The sequence below is a fragment of the Emys orbicularis genome, chromosome 10 (assembly GCF_028017835.1).
Source record: "Emys orbicularis isolate rEmyOrb1 chromosome 10, rEmyOrb1.hap1, whole genome shotgun sequence".
Taxonomy (NCBI): domain Eukaryota; kingdom Metazoa; phylum Chordata; order Testudines; family Emydidae; genus Emys; species Emys orbicularis.
This window is the reverse complement of record NC_088692.1, coordinates 5,173,056-5,193,525: the sequence shown is the minus strand read 5'-3', so window position 1 is coordinate 5,193,525 and position 20,470 is coordinate 5,173,056. Positions and strand designations below refer to the sequence as shown.

Below are 20,470 nucleotides of genomic sequence, written 5' to 3'. Positions count from 1 at the left end.
GCAAAAAAGCTCGCGGCGCTCCTGTGTGTGGTTGTATATTTTAGCCAGTGAAAGCTCTTTATTTCTGAATACAACTGTATGTGTGTGTTGCGTTGGGATCTTATGGTGAAGTTCCGTTTCCCACAGAAATGATTCACCCTAAGTCGAGGTTGCAGTCTGCACCTGAAACAGTTGGTATCTTCCGTGGTACTTCTCTGATAATAGTGGAGCACATCACCTCAAGGAAACCTCAGAAGGGGATGTGAATAGCAGGAACCTCGTAGAGAGAGGAGGTGATAAGGACCAACTTCTCTTGGCGAAAGAGACAAGCTTTTGAGCTTCAGAAGGAATGTTCCATATAGCTCAAAAGCTTGCCTTTTTCACCAGTGGGAGTTGGTCCAATAAAAGAGATTACCTCACCCACCTGGTCACTCTCATATCCTGGGTCCAACACAGCTACAACACTGCAAGATGCTTGGTAGATGCTGAAGTGTAGCATTTAGGAGTCTGCCAGTGGAAGACGTTTAAAAGCTTTGATGCAGATGCTGTTGCTCTGGCAGAAGAAGATTGGAACCACGTGGAGGAAAAAAAAGTTGGTATTGATTTATGTAGTTCTGACTTCATCCCAGCTGCCACGGTTTCTGGGTGTAAAGCGTTTTATCTACTGATGAAAAGCACAGTATAAGAGCTAGGTGGATGATGCTAATACAAACCTTTTGGTCCTGCTAGTCAAAAGCCAGTTAGATAAACTCAAAGGTCAATTCAGTCTCCCCAGAGTCTCCCATTTTCTTGTAATGACCCTCCTGTGTTTTCTGAGAGGGGTCTTATCTTGAGTTACTGTTTCACCTTCCTGCTGGTTTCCCAGCAGCAGTGTTGATTTAACCCAATATAGACATGCAGTAAACATCCCAATAACTGGGGCAGCACACCATATTAATAAATTATTACAGAGCTGCTCCACATTCATCATACCAACAATTTACTGTTCTCTGCATTGTACTGTATCATGCTGGGACGCATTCTGTCCTGATACCCCATTATAACACAATAAACCTTAAGGCCATATATTGTTAGTTGTGATAGAAGAAGTTATCACTGGAAAGTTGCAGTTAACTACTTTGAGACCGTGGATAAAATAGATTTGCTAAAAGTTATGGTGTCCAGACAACTAATCTTTCATACTTGACCCATTGCGTATGTTGTCGCATAGCCAGGAGAAAACACAGCGTGTCCAGCCTTCACAGTCCCCACATATGCAAAACCAAACTGGATTGTATTCTCACTTGTGTAAGGATAGATGTGTAAATTCTAGCAAGCAAGGATAGTCCTGGGGTTAACGCATATGACTGGGAGGCAGAGCTGGGGTCAAAAACTGCATCACCCTGAGCTTGTCTCTGTGCTTTCACATCTGTAAAATGGGGGTATTACTGTTTCCTTTCATTAACAAAACACCGGGTATGGTCACTAGAAGAATGGAAATTATTATTATTTAGATGCAATGATAACCACGCTATGCCTGTGCTAGCTGTTACGCTGCTGCTGGCTGTGAACTAATTTGCCCATGAATGCAGTACCAACAACATCTAGCTTCTGCCCCACCCAGCCACAGGGTTTATTGTAAGGAGAGGTTTACTAAGCAGCAGCCCTGGAGTACTGGGGCTGTATGTGTGTCTTGATCACAGTGTGTGTTGGGGGACAGCAGCCCGGGGGTGGGGGGAGGAGAGAGAGAGATTGTTTTTGTTTGTTTTGGGGGGTGGATTGCTGGGTTGTGGGTTCAATTCCTACCTTAAGAAGATTTAAAAAAAAAAATCTTTGTTGACATGATCCCAGAACTGGAAAAAATGTTTAATGATTCTATTGGAAAACCACCCCCCCCCTTCAATAAAGGAGGACATTTGATCGATTGTCCATGGAGCAGAGGTGAGATGGGCAACGCATTACGTGAAGGGGAATCCATTAAATCTCTCTCCCTCCCTCCCCAAAAGGGGAAGAGTAGGTTTTATAAGAGGAACAGAGAACTAGAAGAAGAGTTGCCATAAGAGGGCATGAGAGAGAATCCCAGTTCAATATCACAATACGGCTCAGGCAGAATGTCTAGAAGAGAACATAAGAACGGCCATACTGGGTCAGACCAAAGGTCCATCTAGCCCAGTATCCTGTCTTCCGACAGTGGCCAATGCCAGGTGCCCCAGAGGGAATGAACAGAACAGGTAATCATCAAGTGATCCATCCCCTGTCGCCCATTCCCAGCTTCTGGCGAACAGAGGCTAGGGACACCATCTCTGCCAATCCTGGCTAATAGCTATTATGGACCTATCCTCTAGGAACTTATCTAGTTCTTTTTTGAACCCTGTTATAGTCTTGGCCTTTACAACATACTCTGGCGAAGAGTTCCACAGGTTGTCTCTGCATTGTGTGAAGAAATACTTCCTTTTGTTTGTTTTAAGAGGCAGTAGAGAAGAAAATCCAGTAAAATATATAGGACTAGATTCTAACCTGACACACATGGCTTCTCAATGGCAGTTTCACCTGCTTAAATCAGGGCAGAGTTGGGCCCTCTAGGGTGAAGAAGTGATCCTGCTTATCAGAAGATGAGGAAACAGAGTAACAGCATGACTGGGTAGCAACGTTTTCATTGGGGTTATTGAGCACAGTGAGAGGTGTGGAGTGCTACAGCTTGAAAGACCAAAACAGGGTCACCAATGCGTTACCGCCATGCAGTGCGAGTTTTGGTGCTACGTTAATGCCAAACAGAGGCCTCATCTTTAAGATAAACTGACTTCGCTTGAAGTTATACCACCCACACCAGCGTTAACGTTTCGTGTGGCACTGTACACTGTAGCCTTCGATTTGGAATTTGTTCCATGATTTAATCAAACTCATGAAATGTAGACATTGAAAGCTGTTGGTAAATTTCCTCTTTATGGCTTCGTTTCCACTGAAATCTCTTTTGTTGGATCCTCTTACAGTGAGGGGGGAAGAGAGGTTATTTAATCAAGCAAAACTGGAATTGATTCATTTGGAGATAGCTACAGTTTTTTCCCTTGGCAAACTTTTGCAAACACATTTGACAATCTGTTTGCATTTGAGGTGGTTTATTATTTATAAATAGCAAGTGTTCAGTTGAGTTAGTTGCCGTTACACAACTGTTAGTTGTGGGGAGACAAATCAGTAATCAGAGGGGTAGCCGTGTTAGTCTGAATCTGTAAAAAGCAACAGAGGGTCCTGTGGCACCTTTAAGACTAACAGAAGTATTGGGAGCATAAGCTTTCGTGGGTAAGAACCTCACTTCTTCAGATGTTGCATCTGAAGAAGTGAGGTTCTTACCCACGAAAGCTTATGCTCCCAATACTTCTGTTAGTCTTAAAGGTGCCACAGGACCCTCTGTTGCTTAAATCAGTAATGCTTAACGACTGGTCAGTGACTCACACACTAACCACAATGTGTGTACTGTGGCAGGCAAGTTACACTCCACGGTTTTCCTCCACGTTACTTAAATTTCCAGTGTAATACAAGTGGCTAAAATAATGTTTACTGCTCAAGTGATGTTACCATGCTTTTCTGTCCTTAAAAGTAGCGATAGGCTTGAACCAAAAACCCAAGATGCAAGCCACCCCAAAAGTTGGAGGTGCATTGGAGTCCAGATCTGAGATGCACAGACCTTGATTCGGATCTGTCAAATTAGTTTCAGCGGAGTTACCCCTGTTTAACGTTGGGGTACGTGAGATCAAAATCAGGTTGTATCTGTTATACTATCCATATGCTAATATACTAGGTGCCCTCTCTCTTTTCCTTTGTATTGCACCTAAAACTCACCTGTTCAGTGGACCCGTTTTTTCCTGAGCTGTTGGCCTGAACCATGTTTGCCTTGTCTTACTCATTTCGTTGTCTTCACTGGAGTTGCATGGATGTAACCAAGTGTTACTGAGTGTACCTCAGACGGCCTGCCCCAGTATGCCTCTGGGCCTCGGCCACCAACTCCTCGATCTTCGCCTGCAGGGCTTGTAAACCCTCCTCTAGATACTTACTGCCGTCGTGCCATTCCGGATCCCATAGATTCATAGATTCTAGGACTGGAAGGGACCTCGAGAGGTCATCGAGTCCAGTCCCCTGCCCGCATGGCAGGACCAAATACTGTCTAGACCATCCCTGATAGACATTTATCTAACCTACTCTTAAATATCTCCAGAGATGGAGATATTCCCATGTTAGGTTACCCATCATTGGCGGAGTACGGTGGAGCCGCGTCCCATCAACAGTCAGGGTTGACCTTCGGGGGACCGTCATGCACACGGATTTTAACCCTTCAGCTTGGCCCTGCACCAGGAATTTAGCTAGCCATTTTGTTGGAATGGAATCCAGCTCCCTGCCCCATCGCTGTGTTGGCTCTGCAGCAAAAACTAGCAAGAACTTAATTTTTGTCACTCAACTTTGTAGCTGGGTCCCACAATGCACCCAGAAAGCAGAAGTGTTGAGTTGGAAAATGCCATTTTTACGTGATCCTACATAATGGTACTTTTAAAAACTAGGCTTGCAGAACAGTGTACGGGGAGGATAGCGAACCTAGTTATTAAAAACATGCATTTTACCGAATGCTGTAAAAAGGCAATCCTAGATGTCATTTTTCTTCCCTTGTGAAAAATGCTGGTGAATTTAATGCTGCTTAATTTTAAGGGGCTGAGAGCCCCGAAGGTTGCAGCTTTCAAAGTGTAAGCAGGTGCTACTATTCCATCCTCCCTTGTGCTCCTCAGTGTGCCCTAAAGGGACCAAACTTAGTAGGGGAGAAGGTATTGAGAACATATTTCATTCTCAATACTAATTCAATCCAGGGTTAACATTTTATAGTCCTCATGCAGACGGCAGCGTCATGAGATTTCTGAGTGCACAGAATGGCCTACAGACGAAGTCAGCTGTAAATTAATCTGACAGAAAGCTTGCCTTTTCCAGGGCAGGCTTTCTTATTATTCCAAAGGGCTTATTTTACATTCTGGCTGCCATGAACTCAGCTGAAATGATCAACCCCTGTTTCTTTGTAGCCACCATCTGATCAGTATGAATTTAATAATTCTGGCTGGAGCTGGATTCAAAGCAAGGCCATGGAGGTGAAAGGCCAATTGCTAGTTCACTTAGCCACCTGTTTCCTTCCCTTTAGCTTGTATTTAATTTGTATTGCTGAATACCTTTCCCTTCTGATAGTCAATGCTTTGAAAGTCCCTCCCTCCCCCTTGCAAATAGAGCCAATTGCTTTATTTGCCTTGTTCACTTTGTGAGGACTTGATGTGGGGTGGGGGGTGAGAGAGGGAGCTTTCAATATTGTCACTGGAGAAGGAATGTTGGCTCCAAAGGCCAAATTGGTCCCTTTTTCACTTAGTTTTGTATAATGATTAAAGCTGGTTGAAAAAATAGCGGGGGAAATGCTTTCCTCCCAAAATCTACCTCCCCCTCTCTTTTTTTCCTCTAGATTTGGAAATTCAGCGTTTTAACCATCTCCATTGGTGGTCTGTTTTCACTTGGGGAGATGTTTACTAAATTTGTCAATTAAAAAAAAAATCTTAAACAATTTTAAATATATTTTGGAATGCCATTGAAATTAAAAACAAAATGCTACACTAAGCTTTCTGTGCTGCATTTCTTTCTGTGGTTATTCTGATTGTTTTTGTCCCCAAAAAGGTGTTTCAGAACCGTACGTTGTGTACTTATTCATTGGGGCGCTGGTGGACATTTTCTTATAGACTGCTAAGTTTGAATCATGTTTACATTTCTCAGTGAGAGCACAGGACACTGCTCTTGGGACCCTCAGAACAATAATGGTTTGGACTGAGGTGGAAAGAGTTTGGTAAAATATGGCTGTATTGATTCGATGAAGGACCCTGTTTTGTATCTGTTTGTATTGCTATTTGTACAGCACCTAGAACAATGGGGTCTTGTTCCATGACTCAGGCCTAGGTGCGACTGCCATAGAAATAGCGTGACATTATTTTATTATTATTGGTCAGGTGCTATTTCAAAGCGGCTTGAAAACTTGGGTTTTCTTCCTTATCCTTATATGGATTTGGTGATTTAATAAATAGCAATATTACCAGTTGGCATCCCATTCCCAGCACGCACACATCCTAAACTCTCACATTTTAATAAAAAAATCCACGGAGACTGTGTTGGACAGAGAGTTGAAGATTGGGTGACAGAGCCTTTCAAAATACCTAGGGAGCTTGTGGAACCTCCGGCCCTGGAAATGTTTAAGAACAGGTTAGACAAACAGAGGTGTCAGAGATGGTCAAAATAATACTTTGTCCTGCCTCATGGCAGGACACAGGACTAGAGGACCTATCGAGGTCCCTTCCAGTCCTACATCTTTATGATTCTGCATGATGGTGTTGTATTATTGTATTCAGAACATCAACATATTTCAAAAGGGTCATAAAAACTGGGATGGTTTAATATTGTTAGACGTGCTGCAGTCTGCAAAGTGAAATGTGTCCGGTAAACATTTGCTTGTCATTTTATCCCTTAGCAACTGGAACCAGTTCTTCAATAAACAAAAGCTGATAAGGAACTGTAACATGTTAGTCTGTTCATTTATCAGATGTAAACAGTAGATACACTTGGAAATGCTTCTCTGCTTGTTAAATGTCAGAATGGTTGAGTGGTGAGGATATTGCACTGTTGGAGAATGTTTACTAGCTCTGGGATAACCGATCAATTGATCTATTCTGTTTCTAAAAGCGTATGTCACCTGGAACTATTTAAGCAACATTCAGAAAAGAAAGCTGGGATGGGGAAGCGGGGGCGGAATATCGCCAAACATAGGTGTTCAAAAATCATGAGATTGGTTTAAAAACTATGAGGTGTTTTTTTATTTTAATGTATTTTTTTTTTATTTGCCTTCTGGTTTCTGCGCCTTTAGGATTCACTTGCTTCACATATTTTTTTTCTGCAGCCATGAGTGCTAGACGTTAAGCACTTGTGTATTTTGCTGAATCTGGGCCTAAGATGGGTGATTTTCTTTTTCTCTCTTTGTTTAATTAAAACAAACAAAGCTACCAGGAAAAACCCTAGCCAAGAGAGAGCCTTTAACACGTTAATATTGTAGATCTGATTGACATGTACATGAATAAAGAAACTATGTCATGGTTAAAAACGCAAGCTACATTCTGACTTTAATTCTGAATTTACGCCTTCACTCTGTATTTCGTAACTTTTCATGCTTTTGAGCCACATTTTCATAGGTGCTATTAAAAATGTGCCAGCAAAAATGCTGACATATTTTAATATTGTTTCCCTCCAAAATGGTGTTCTAGATCATTTTTTCTCTTTTTATTTTAACTTTCTATTGTAGCCAGTGTTTGTCTCCTTTGAGTGCTGCCTGATTTTCACTCCACATATACGACCCTCACTAGGAGATGTATTTGGCCCCGGCTAGATGAGAGAAGAGTAATTTCCATTCTGGGGTGGGGAGAGAGGAGGCTAATGATGCTCTCCCGTGGATTCCTTTTTGTTCCGCTTGTTTGCCTCTTCTCCCCACTTCCGAGAAGAGCATGATCAGGTTATGTCAGTGGCACCCCCAGCCTTTGCATGTTTGGGATCTGGGGACGGGAATTTGTTCCCATGCTTTGATCTGCGTTATGGCGGCATAATGCACTGCAGCTGTGGCATATAGGCCAGTTCAATATAAACAGAGAAGGCTTGAAAATGGATCGGGAATTGGTAGCAGATTTGAAAGAAATCCAACAAACACGAAACTCCAGCAGATGTAAAGATTGACATTTCCTCCCTCCTCCCCCCAGTTAAAATGGTCAATTAGACTCTCATCCTCTTCTTAAACTAGTTTTTTTTCCCTGATGTCCCCCCCACCCCATTTAAATCACTAATCAGTGTTGCAGAGATTAATTTGGGTGCTAATGTAAAGGGTATAAACACATCCATAAGCCGACATTTCAGCCGCTGGTGTTTGAGATTCACAGCATCCACTCAAGGTTGCTTTCCCATTAGTCAAGTGGTACTAATTAAGGACATACTTTGTCAAGCTTTCCTTTCTGGCCATTTCTGCCTGCCCTCTTGGTTCTATAAGTTAAGATGTTTTTGCTGCGGCCAGGGTTGAGTACTAGGCGCATGTGACTGCAGAGGAATGGCCTAGACCAGGAAACCAAGCCAGCCTGCCAGCAAAAGACTATACACCTGGGCTAAGATTTCGTACTGCGCCTCCTGGTCGCGTGGCACAAAAAAGGCGTAGCCCAGGAGGAGGGGGAACAATGATCACCTTTTTCACCTATCTGACTCTGGGTTGTTGCAGGTCTCTGGCTGCTTGCGGGCTGCTTTGCAGCGTGCAGCAGCTGAGAATTCCCATCGCTGCATGTGCAGCTCACGAGCATGGGGACTCGCTTCCTGCCTCTGGCGTGCCCACTTCACCACATCTTGCAAGCGGGCCTGCATAGGGCAGCCTATAGCTGCCCCATCCAGTGCCTGCTCTGGGGGAGTTGTCCTCCAGCTGGTAAGGAGATGTTCTAGCCTCTGTCTGGAACCACAGCTGCATGCAGAGGTTGTAGTGGGAGTGAAAATCTGCCCTATAAACATAGTGCAAATCGTAGACCTCTTGTCATGGTGCGAATAAAACACGCTGTGAATCTGAATGGTCTCAGTTGAATATTACTAGCCGATAAATGACAAGTAGAGGATCAGAAAGGAAAAGGAAGGTGATAAGACCCTCATACAATCGGTCACTGCACGTCCCTGCATTTCCATGCTTGTAGTTTGAAGGGAAGGCTATGAAAGTTCATGGGTAGTAATACGGTGCCATGTTTCCATTCAGCACTGTGACATTTGGTGCAACGTTGACGACAGGTCGTGGGCCAGGTGGGCCCTGCCCGTCGTTTCACACAGCAGAGATTGAACATTGGCAGGTGAGCTCCATTAGTGCAATTGTTTAATGAAACAGCTCTTGCGCTCCAGTACAGGTGAGAGATTAACCTGTGTAGTGAATGTGGGTGGCTCACTATACCAGTTAATTAAACGGAATAACTATTATGAAACACCAGCCGAGTTCACTGTAACAGTAAAGAGTAACTATTATCAATGAGAATGTATGTAATGCCATGGCAGTTTACACTGTTAGAAAGAAACACATTCCTTGCCCCCAAAGATATGACACTTGAAGACTCAGATTTCTGTTGCATGGAGACCTGCATGGCCCAGAGATTGACATTGGAGTATCAGGGGATGGGTTATGGCTAAATCGGATGATTTAGTTGGGGATTGGCCCTGCTTTGAGCAGGGGGTTGGACTAGATGACCTCCTGAGGTCTCTTCCAACCCTGATATTCTATGATTCTATGATTCCTTTGATTCTTAGGCTCAAGCTGTACTGGACTGGGTGCAGGATAGGGTGGTCCTTGCCCCAACCCCCTTCCTACCTAAAAAGAAAGTTAAGGTTAACTTGAGTTGCTGTCACCTGGGCGTGTCAACTAACATTAGCTGGTTCATGGGCAATCTGATTTGCACATTTAGTTCATCTAGCTGAGCTATTTGAATTCGAAGGCATAAAACCACCCCACACCCATCGTAAAGAGTTCCTTTGTTTTGCTTTTTTGCATACAGCTACTGACCCAAGGTAGCAACCTGAGAAACAGGACAGTCATGTCCTGCGGATAGTCACGTGGAATGGATTCAAAGCGGTGCATGCAAATGCACTAACAGCATCTCACATTTCTGTTGGGTGGCCTCCTGCACGTGGAGGCAAGTGATTAGCATTAAGACCTCTTTTCTTTTTATGGGCTTTCCTTTGTTTTTGTAGAAGGCCAGACAGCTCCTACTGCCTCTATACAAAGACATTATTACATGAGCCATGCACAAATTTATTTATTTTAACTTCCATTAGAGAAGCTGCACAAAACTCACCTGGTCCCTGCTTTGGTTACAGACTTGCAACTCAGCCTAAATTTGTTGCCTGGGTCATAGGAACAGAGGAATTGCCATAGTGGATCAGACCAGAGGTCCATCTATTCCAGTGTCCTCTCTTCAACAGTGGCCAGTGCCAGATGTTTCAGTGAAAGGTGCCAGAACCCCACAGGTGCAGAGTTGGGATAATCTCCCCCCTATGTGAAGTCGTTCTGACCTCTAATGGTTAGAGATCATCTTAAGTTCTGAAGCATGTACTGGATACTTATATGGACAACAAGAGCATTCAATCTATTTTGGAATCCTTCAAATACTTTGGCATCAGTGACTTACTGTGGCAATGAGTTCCACAGTCTAATTACATATTTTATATGTAAAAGTATTTCCTTTTATTGGCTTTGAATTGTGCCATCTTTTCATTTCTGTGACTGTCCCCTGGTTCTTTTGTTAGAAAGGTTTACAGACCTTCCAGGTGTAGGTGGGCCTGAGTCAGAACTTCAGATCCAAATGCTCCTCTGCTCCAGGTCAGGATACTGCAACTCTCTAGGATGCACCAAACCTAAATTCCAGATTCCAAGATCCCTGCATGGGACCAGAGGCTTGCAACTTCGGCCTGTTTCTATTCTTCAGATAGTCTGGGGCCTGGAGAGAACATGGGCCGGGTTTTAGCAAAAGCGAGGGACACTTGGAAGTTATGTACCAAAAAAGTATTTATTTCGTTCTCTTATATGATCCGTTTATTTTATCCCAAGGGTTCCCGTGAGTTCACAATGATACAAACAAACAAAAAAGCAGAAAAGTTCAAGCTAGAAAAACATTCCAGCCCATAACCTCATGTTAGATAAAGCAATTAGATTCCACACACAATGTGACTGACTGAGGCAGTGTGGTGCATTAGACAGGGTCAGGAGACCTGGGTTCTCTTCCCAGTTCTGCCACTGACCTGCTGTAATGAGCTTGGGCACGTCTCTTGTCCTCTCTGTGACTTTTCTCCCACCCACCCTTTGTCAGGCCTTGTCTACACTTGCAGCAGCATGTAGGGTTCACAGTGGAGAGCTGCCAGGCCCTTTCCCTGCTGCCCCTCACTGCATTGAGGAAAGGCTCTGAAGGCTTTCTCTGCCACCTCCCCACTGTTGGAGCCTTTCCCTGGGGCGGGGAAAAGCTCCGGCAGCAGGACATGATGCTGCTAACAATAGCAGTGTAGACAGAGGCCGCACGGCTTAGATGCATGGAGAGCCATGTAGGTTCTGGTGTGTCTTTACTCACCTAACCAGTGCCTTATTGTGCAGTGTAGCTACTCTACACCTGTGGCTCTCAACCTTTCCAGACCACTGTACCCCGTCCAGGAATCTGATTTGTCTTGCATACCCACAAGTTTCACCTCACTTTAAAACGACTTGCTTCCAAAATCAGACACAAAAATACAGAAGTGGCCCAGCCCACTATTACTGAAGAGTTGCTGACTTGCCCATTTTTACCATATAATTATAAAATAAATCAAATGGAATATTAATATTGTACTTACATTTCAGTGTATAGTATATAGAGCAGTATAAACAAGTCCTCGTCTGTATGAAATTTTAGTTTGTACTGACTGTGCTAGTGCTTTTTGTGCAGCCTGTTGTAAAACTAGGCAAATATCTAGAGGCGTTGATGTACCCCCTGGAAGACCTCTGTGTACCCCAGGTTGAGAACCACTGCTCTGCACACTGCTGTAAGTGTATGTAGACATAGTCGTAGACTATAAGTTCTTTGGGGCAGGGACTGTGTTTGACCACGTGTCTGTATACCACTCATTCCCTAATTGGTGATATTCTTGAATGGAGAAATTAATTTGGGGAACGATTAGGATGCTTTACATAGAGATAATTTTTTTGCTCTTAGTGCTTGATCCAGCTTCTATTAAAGTCAATAGAAAACTAGGATTGACTGATGTGGATATGGAATTGGACCCTTAAAAACTATCCATGTACTGAAAACAAGTAACTTTCCCTAATAAAGATCACTGGGATTTTTACATATTTGAAAAAGAGATTTAACGTTGGCTGCTTTAAATGATCTCTTTTTTTCCTCTCCGTCTTCGTGCTTTATATTAATGTTTTATTCAACTATATTTTGTTCAATGATTTATTGCAGGAGAGATTTTTAACATGTTTGTGCTCTTGTAATATACATGTTCTTATTGTCTTTGCTGGATAGTAGGGCTTGATAACAGCCTGGACAAGGTAGGAGAGAAGGTCATCAAGATAGACTTTTTTTTTAATATTATAGCATTCTTGGGCAGAGTCCTTTTAACGTCCTCTCTCCTCCACTGACAGGGCTGTCAGCCTGTGGGACATCCTGTGAGATGGTATCAACATATCCTGTAATTTCAGTCAAGATTCCAGAGCAGAGCTGCATACGATATTTAAGGAGATGAAGCCCTGTTTGTTGACAGGGAATCTGTTGGTTTTTTTTTTTTTTTTTTAACACAGTGCCTTCTAGAAAAATAATGGAGAGGAAAGTGACAAACTGTCCTAATTTATAACCTACTTTAGTGTAAAATCACAAAGCAACAAACTTAGCAATGACCTTCACCAAACCAGCACTGGCTTTTCTTTCCCACCCCGTCTCGATGATGTAACTTCGTGGTTTTCATGGTTTATCTTCCTCTTTTGTCTGATTTGTGTGTGTGATGATCTTGAGCTGTAATAGCTTTGGCTAGGGTGTTTCTGGGATTCGCATCTCTCAGGCTGAGGGCACGAATGCATCTCCCTCTCTTCCTAGCGGAGAATAAAATGAAAAGCCCCTTTTGTTAATATTTATCATCATTATTATTCTGAACTTCGGGCAGCTCATGAAAGGGAGTCTTTAACTCCCTGCGCTTTGCAGTCTGTTGGAATGTAATATTCGGCCTGCACCTGCTACGCTTTGGAAATGCAGTATCTTTGGCTACCAGTGAAAATGAAAACCAGTAAAAATTACTAATGCAATGGGCCACATTGTCAACTGGGGTAAGCCTGTGTCACTTCATCAGCTTCAGCCACCGATTTGTGCTGGTTGAGAAGCTGGCCATTATAACTGGAGCCTTAATTCCTTAAAATATTTAAAATACATAGGACTTAATTTCCCCTCAGATTCCCAATCTTTTTCTTAAAACATGAAAAAAACCTACTGCAGTGGTTTTCTCCTTCCCTTCCGATCTCATCACAGCGCGCCTGATTCTCCAGTACCTTGCACCTTGTGTTGTCACTTAACCTGTGCCGAGCGAGTGTGAACACGTAACTGTTCTGATGTGATGGGCCTTTACACCCTCCGTGCATGGGTAGAAATGACTGGGGAGAGGATCTCTTGCCATGGGTGAAGGAAAATGACAAACTAGCAGACTGATTCTAGTTTTTCCAGTGGAACGTTTCCCTGTCTAGAAACATACACGAAGACAGTTTTTGCTTGTGTGTTTAGTGTTTTACTCCACTCTTAGTGAAGAGAATGGCCTGTATAGGCAGATGAGCCTTGAATTAAATGTTAAACTTTAAAGAGAAGAGTTTTAAAGTAGCTCTGCTCCATTAAGACTTACATTTCAGAAGTCAAGCCCACGACCCATAACTGAGCACCAAAATAGAAAGATCATTATAATGGCCTGATTTGTAGAAGAATAAGAGGGGAGAAGAGTGGCAGTGAAATAGGTCAAAAATCTGAATGTATCATTATTTTGCTGATGGATGAATGTTTGAGCAACTGTTTTAAACTAATGTTCTTTTCATTTTCTATTTATTGTGCGGTTTTTGTAGCTGATGACCTAATGGCTTTTCCCCGACCTGAAGAATACCATGCCAGCTTCCTTAAAAGTGATTTTATTTGTGCAGATCTTTGATATTTTCTTGGGAGTTACTGGACAAACAATCTCCATGACTGTAAAACATCTAATTTTTTTTTTAAATGCCGTCCTAGCCATGACAGCGAGGCTATACCAAAGTTGACACTCACTAAATGTATAAGCGTTTATAAGGTTGGTGAGGGGAAGGAGCCAGGAAGGCTCTGCCTGTTTTGCTATCCGTTAAATTAAGGTTGAACAGTCCAGTGGTTCTCAAACTTTTTGTGTTGGCAACCCCTTTCACACAGCAAGCCTCTGAGTGAGACCCCCCCTTATAAATTACAAATGGGGGGGTTAATTTTAATTTAACGGGGGCTCGGGGCTGACAGACCCTGTGCATACCAGGCTCGTGTCCCCCAAGTAACACACTTGCGACCCCCTGAAGGGTCACGACCCCCAGTTTGAGAATCCCTAATTGTAGCATGAATGTACTCCTATATGTCATACTCTCAAACTGTGTCTTTATAAATGGCCATCCAGGAATTGCAAACAATTCGGATAGGCTGTCATGCACTTTAGTTAGTATTGGATGAAGATACTTGGGCAAAGGTTTCTGAAAGGCACTAGTGATTTTGGGTGCCTTGGGTTTTTGGGTACTCAACTCAAGATGCCTTCAAGGAGCCTGATTTTTAGAAAGCGCTGAGCACCCACCCCTAGGGAAATCAGGTCCCTTCTGGGTGTATGAAATTGGGGACCAAAAATCGCTGGACATTTGTGGAAAACTTTGGCCTCGATGTTTTGTATTGCAAAGGCAAAAACTTCAGCATGCCCTCAGCTCTGCCTTCCCTGAGCACAGGTTGGTGGAGGAAATGAATGTGTTTTTCTACTAAAGAAAGAGGGGATTGTATAATTTAGGTAACCTAGGAAGGTAGGTAAATCTCCCCTAATTGTATACAGACCGTAGAGCTTGTCTCAACCTTTTGACTAGTGAAGCTTTCCTCAATTTGGGATATTGTGTGATCCTAATCAGAGACCTTTAACCATACATCAAAGCAGACTCTCCTAATCTGCATACCTTCAGGCTGGCATGGCTTGATTGCATGGTTTCCTGCTAACAGACTCATCTCTGGCCAGGTGTCTTTCCTGCTGTGGACGACTGATTCCTTTTTAGTCTTCATCGCTGAGGCAAAGAAATTTAATCCTAATATTACTGCCAGCCATGGAATGGACCCGCTGATTTGGAAATGTCACTCCGTTGTGGCCGTGAAATATCAATGCACAGCAACCTCTGAGACCTACTTATTTCACTGCCAACCTCTAACCTGAGGTAGAGCAGACCTGTCATTAGTGTATCCATCTGCATTTAAGCCTGTCCGCTTCCTTCCCCTTCTCTTCTTTTGTTTCCCTAATTACTTTGATTGCATCAGCATATCCAGCCTGGGTCCTCTGTTTGGTTCCTAAGGCAGCATGACTTGTCTGCTCGGTCTGCTTTAATATGGATCTTATGGTAAGAGGCAGAGGTGGGCCTCAGCCGCGGGGCGAGGAGGGGAGAGAGAGTTGGCTCTGGGTCTTGAACTCCAAAGTCGGAGTGCGTTCGGCTTTGGAGGTAGCTCTTCAGCTCCTTGCAGAGAGAGGCCCTAACTGCTGCATGGATGCTCTGCTCTTCCTCCTGTCCTTTCCACCCCGGCAGCTGGGCTTGTTGGGGGCAGAGGGCTGCGGTAGCCAGTCTTCGGAGCCATTCAGCAGCTTGTGAGTGGGAAGCTCTTGCAGCTTATCCCAGGGTTTGTCTGTGGCTCATGCCAGCTGACTTGGGTTCATGGGGCTTGGGCTACGAGGCTGTTTACGTGCGGTGTAGACATTCGTTCTTGGGCTGCAGCCTGAACTCTGGGACCCTCCCGTCTTGCAGGGCCAGCCGTGGGTTTTTAGACATACCCACAGAGGTGCCCGGGCTGCTCCTTGGGCTAAGCACTGGGTCCCTTGGCCCCGGATCTTGTGTTCTAAATAGTTGCTGTCATTACTCTTGTTGGTATTTGTATTGCAGTAGTGTTGGGGCTCCAAGCGGGGATCTGAGGCCCATTGTGCTTGGCACACAATGAAACGGGGGACCCTGCCTTAAAGGGCTTACCGTCTGTCTAAGCAAGGCACCAGATAGATCATAGATCGGGGGAGGGATAGCTCAGTGGTTTGAGCATTGGCCTGCTAAACCCAGGGTTGTGAGTTCAATCCTTGAGGGGGCCACTTAGGGATCTGGGGCAAAAATCAGTACTTGGTCCTGCTAGTGAAGGCAGGGGGCTGGACTCAATGACCTTTCTGGGTCCCTTCCAGTTCTATGAGATAGGTATAACTCCATATATTTTTATAATAAATAATAGCATTTTGCTTTTCCTGTCTTGTATTCCATTCTCCTCAGCCTAGGTGCTGGGGGTGTGGCTGAACCCCATGGCTTGAAGTGGATTCCGTTATATACAGAGTTTACAGGTTGAGTCATGACTCTCACACCCCCACTGTAAAAATTGTCAACCTCGGAGACCAGTGCACATATTTCCCTTGGTAGCTGTTGATAAGAGAGTGTTATCAGACATCAGATACACTTGGCAATGTACCCCCAACTTTTCCGTGGTATAGGTGCTGTGAGTGTGACACCTGCATTGGCTGGCTTACCCTTTGTTTGTGTGTATTACCTTATCACCTCTGGTCCCTTCATGGACCTGTAAGGTGCTGTACATCCTCAGCTCCACAGGAGGATCAAATGCAGGGAGAGTCCCTCAGTTTGATCTCAAATAATAAGTGTTTCGGTTCCCTTGACAAATGGCATGCTTTTATCTATCCATCCAGGCATGTATCACCGTGATATCTTCTGCCACCTTATCTGTCACATTTTAAATGATGTGTCACATTCCAGTGAGATTTATACGTCAAATTATTTTAAATAAACAGAAAATGGAAAGTGTCCGTTGCCTAGAAACTATTTTTCTGAGTACTCTGGCAATTGCCATGTTCTCTAAAGTATAATAAATGAAAGCTTGGGCGCAGAAGTAGGGTGGCTTTTAAAAGAAGTTATTCATTGAAATCTGTGTTGTTTCCCACTGTTCATGTGTGGTTCTCTCTCTGTGGCTTGACTGTAGCATGACATATTGAGGTATTATCTTGAAGTGTAAAAGAAAAGAAACATTTGTTTTTGGGTTTTTTTTCTTACAGGGGTTGATTAAAATCCGAGGTGATCGCTGCTGGAGAGAGTTGACCTGTATGGATTATCATTATGAGGTGAGCATTCTGAACACCACTAGTTGCCTGTCCGCTTTACCTTGTTAGTAATTCTCCCTTTTTCCCGACATCTTTTCTCTCTTTCTCCAGCTGGGTTGCAATTGTTCCCCCACTCCCACCCCACCCCACCCTACCCCAACCCATCCCCAATGTTGTAATCTGAGGCGCTCCTGATAACTTCATCAATAACAATGAGCCATACAACTTTTTTCCATCCAATAAACCCATGAGACCACTTCCTCTTAGCCCTCTCTCAATGGTATGAGTCAGGACTAACATCACGGGACTCAGCCAAATTACTCCCTGTGTGAAAATGTTGCAAGAAGAGATGTTGGCCCTTAATATCCAATCAAGTCCTCTCTTTCAATTTCTGACTTTTACAAGTTTTTGTTTGTTTGTTTTCGTCAGAACTTGCTTTAAAGATATAAACACAATTTTATCTTCATGTGACACAGTGAAGGTTTTGACAAGCCTTTATAATGAGTGAGCAAAGGTTTATTATACCTGGAAGGACCAATCAATGAGCCTAGGATTTGGGGAGAGCCAGCTGCAATCCTATCATATAGTTGACACCGCTGCACCAAAGCAGTGCTAGATGAATGGGATTTGAAACTTGGTAGTCCACATCAGGTAGATAGAAGGCCTGCTAGTTTGCTCATCTTTTAGCATTCCAAGGTGTCGCTCTTATCACGTTCATCCAGGGCTAAGGCTTTCAAAAATGACTAGTGATTGTTGATATCTCAGTGTTTGGGTGTTCGGGTTGAGACACCTTCAACGGTGTGATTTTCAGAAGGTGGGTGCTTTCTGTTTACTCTTCCAAAATACAGACGTATTTGAGCAGAAATGTGGCGTAGAAACAAAGTGCGATCAAAGACGTTGAGCATGAATCATTAAGTTCTCACTCTGTGTACTTTTCTCTTGCCTTTTGAAATCCATTTCAGTGATTTGTTTTCACATTGGTAATAAATAGCTGTTTGTATTCTGGCTCCGGGCATTATCACCCCTTAGATTGCAGAGAGATGTAGCAGCACCATCCTGCATTCTTGTGGTCATGATTTGGCCTTTGCATTTGATATGGGCCTGGGATTACAAAAGGAGATACCTGTGACGGTAAACTGGTCAAATAACCTTGGTCCCTTGGCTGCATAATCAAGGAAACTGCTGGGGCAGCATTCTTTTCTTCTTTGTATGTAATAAACCTGATGGTTTATTGTCAAATATGTATTAGATCTATTGTTTATAATACATTTTTCTACCTGCTTAGCAGTGGAGCACATTGCACCTGTTTGCTCAACTTTGCAATGGCTCCTGTTTGATTTCCTGGTGCAGTTTCTAATGTTGGCTTTGCCCCAGGTCGTCCCAAGGTAGGATTGAGCTGAGGTAGGATACGGAGTCTGACAATCCCTACATCTGGGGACACATTTTCAGTGGACCATCATCTCTGGAAATCATCTGCTCTTCCACTGAAGGTCTGGTAGAACCTGAGTTTTCTGACCTTCAGAATGCGTTGCAAGATGTACGCATGCCTCTTTTTTTTTTTTTTTCTGCAGGGGTGAACTCAATAGGGAGATTAATAATAAATTGGAAAGTTCTTTCAGTACCTCCCTCCCTCCCCCACCATTTAAGACAAAGAGACTCTACACAGTAACAGGGGTCCATCCACCCACTCCAATCCTACTGAGGAATCAGGGCCTTAACTTCCACAATATGAAAAATAAAATAAAAAAATTAGAAGTTTACCAGCATCTGAAGCCTTTTACTTTTTGCTCTTGTAAGCTAGTTAAAAGTGGATTAATTTATTTTGGGGGGTTTATGGGTGTTAGTCCAAAATGTAGAATTTGCCTTTTTGCAGTTTACTTCTTTTTGGTATTTATTTATTTTAAAGTTGGGGAGTTGCTTTGAAAGGCACGTTTGCGCATGTGTAGCTCATGACTACATTATACAGTTACTGCTATTCAGCTGTAGGCATTAAATAAGAACATGAGAATGGCCATACTGGGTCACACCAAAGGTCCATAAAGCCCAGTAGCCTCTCTTCTGACAGCGGCCAATGGCAGGTGCCCCAAAGGGAATGAACAGACAGGTTATCATCAAGTGATCCATCCCCTGTTACCCATTCCCAGCTTCTGGCAAACAGAGGCTAGGGACACCATTTCTGCCCATCCTGGCTAATAGCCATTGATGGTCCTATCTTCCATGAATCTATCTAGCTCCCTTTTGAACCCCGGTATAGTATTGACCTTCACAACACCCTCTGGCAAGGAGTTCCAGAGGTTGACAGTGCATTGTGTGAAAAATGAATTCAGAAGTGTGTGCTAGAGTACAGATTTCAGACACGAAGACCCTTGAAATCTAGAGTTTTTAATCCTAACACAAAGGCAGCCATGGTAAAATGTCCCTAGCCGCCTACTTCATTTTGGATTTAATGGGCAGCAGGTTTAAAACAAATAGAAGGAAGTTCTTCTTCACACAGCACACAGTCAACCTGTGGAACTCCTTGCCTGAGGAGGTTGTGAAGGCTAGGACTATAACAAGGTTTAAAAGAGAACTAGATAAATTCATGGAGGTTAAGTCCATTAATGGCTATTAGCCAGGACGGGTAAGGAATGGTGTCCCTAGCCTCTGTTTGTCAGAGGGTGGAGATGGATGGCAGGAGAGAGATCACTTGATCATTACCTGTTAGGTTCACTCCCTCTGGGGCACCTGGCACTGTCGGTAGACAGGATACTGGGCTGGATGGACCTTTGGTCTGACCCAGTATGGCCGTTCTTATGATTAATAGCAAGAATGCCCCTCTGTCCTGTATGCTTTTCTACACCTGGGAACAGTCAAAGGAAAGCCAACCCATAACAGAGATAATTGTGATTCCATCACCAGCTCTCTCAGGTGACCCTAACCTACAACAATCATCCTGCAGAGTACTATGATTTTTTAAATCAAAACCAGAATCAGCTTTGTAGCCCAGAAAGTTAATTAAAATCACTCCCCTCATATCCATAATGCGGGATCCCAAACCTGCAGAAGTCATCAGGGACAGGAGCACAAAGAAGATAATATTATCAGTATCAATTATTTAAATCCACAGCAGCAACTGCAATGAAAGGAAAAGAAAAAGGTCCAACCTTGGCAATAGTAGATAAAACTCCAAAATACAGCTGTAGATTAAACTTGACACACACAGGCTCTCCTCGTTACGTATGTGGTAGAAATGATTTGACAAAACTCTCCTCAGGCAGGCAGCGCTAATTGGAAAGGAACACCCTCCATTTCATTGTTTCCTACGTATTCTGTATTTTGGATGAGACCTAAAAGCACAGCCATGATGGTTTGGGGGTCATTGAAGCTTTAAGACATGGTACTCCTCAGATTATTGGGGATGGGGATGGGGTAGTCAGTTCCAGTACAGGCAAAATTTCTGTTTGATTAGTTGATCACGGGCAGCTTTTTAGAGGGGTCGTAGCCATGTAAAGCCTTCACGTACTATATGTAATGTTGGGTATATGCCCATTTAAAAGGACAGACGAACAAATTGCCACCAGACGCA

The 20,470-nt window shown here is 43.5% G+C and overlaps 1 protein-coding gene across 1 annotated transcript in view; it reads left to right on the top strand.

Annotated features, from left to right (window-relative positions):
* The window catches only part of LMF1 (lipase maturation factor 1), a 341,743-nt gene that overhangs the window by 134,095 nt on the left and 187,178 nt on the right, over positions 1 to 20,470 (top strand). The window contains 1 exon segment of the mRNA XM_065412501.1: positions 16,861 to 16,926. Within this exon segment, the coding sequence (XP_065268573.1) occupies positions 16,861 to 16,926 (66 nt within the window).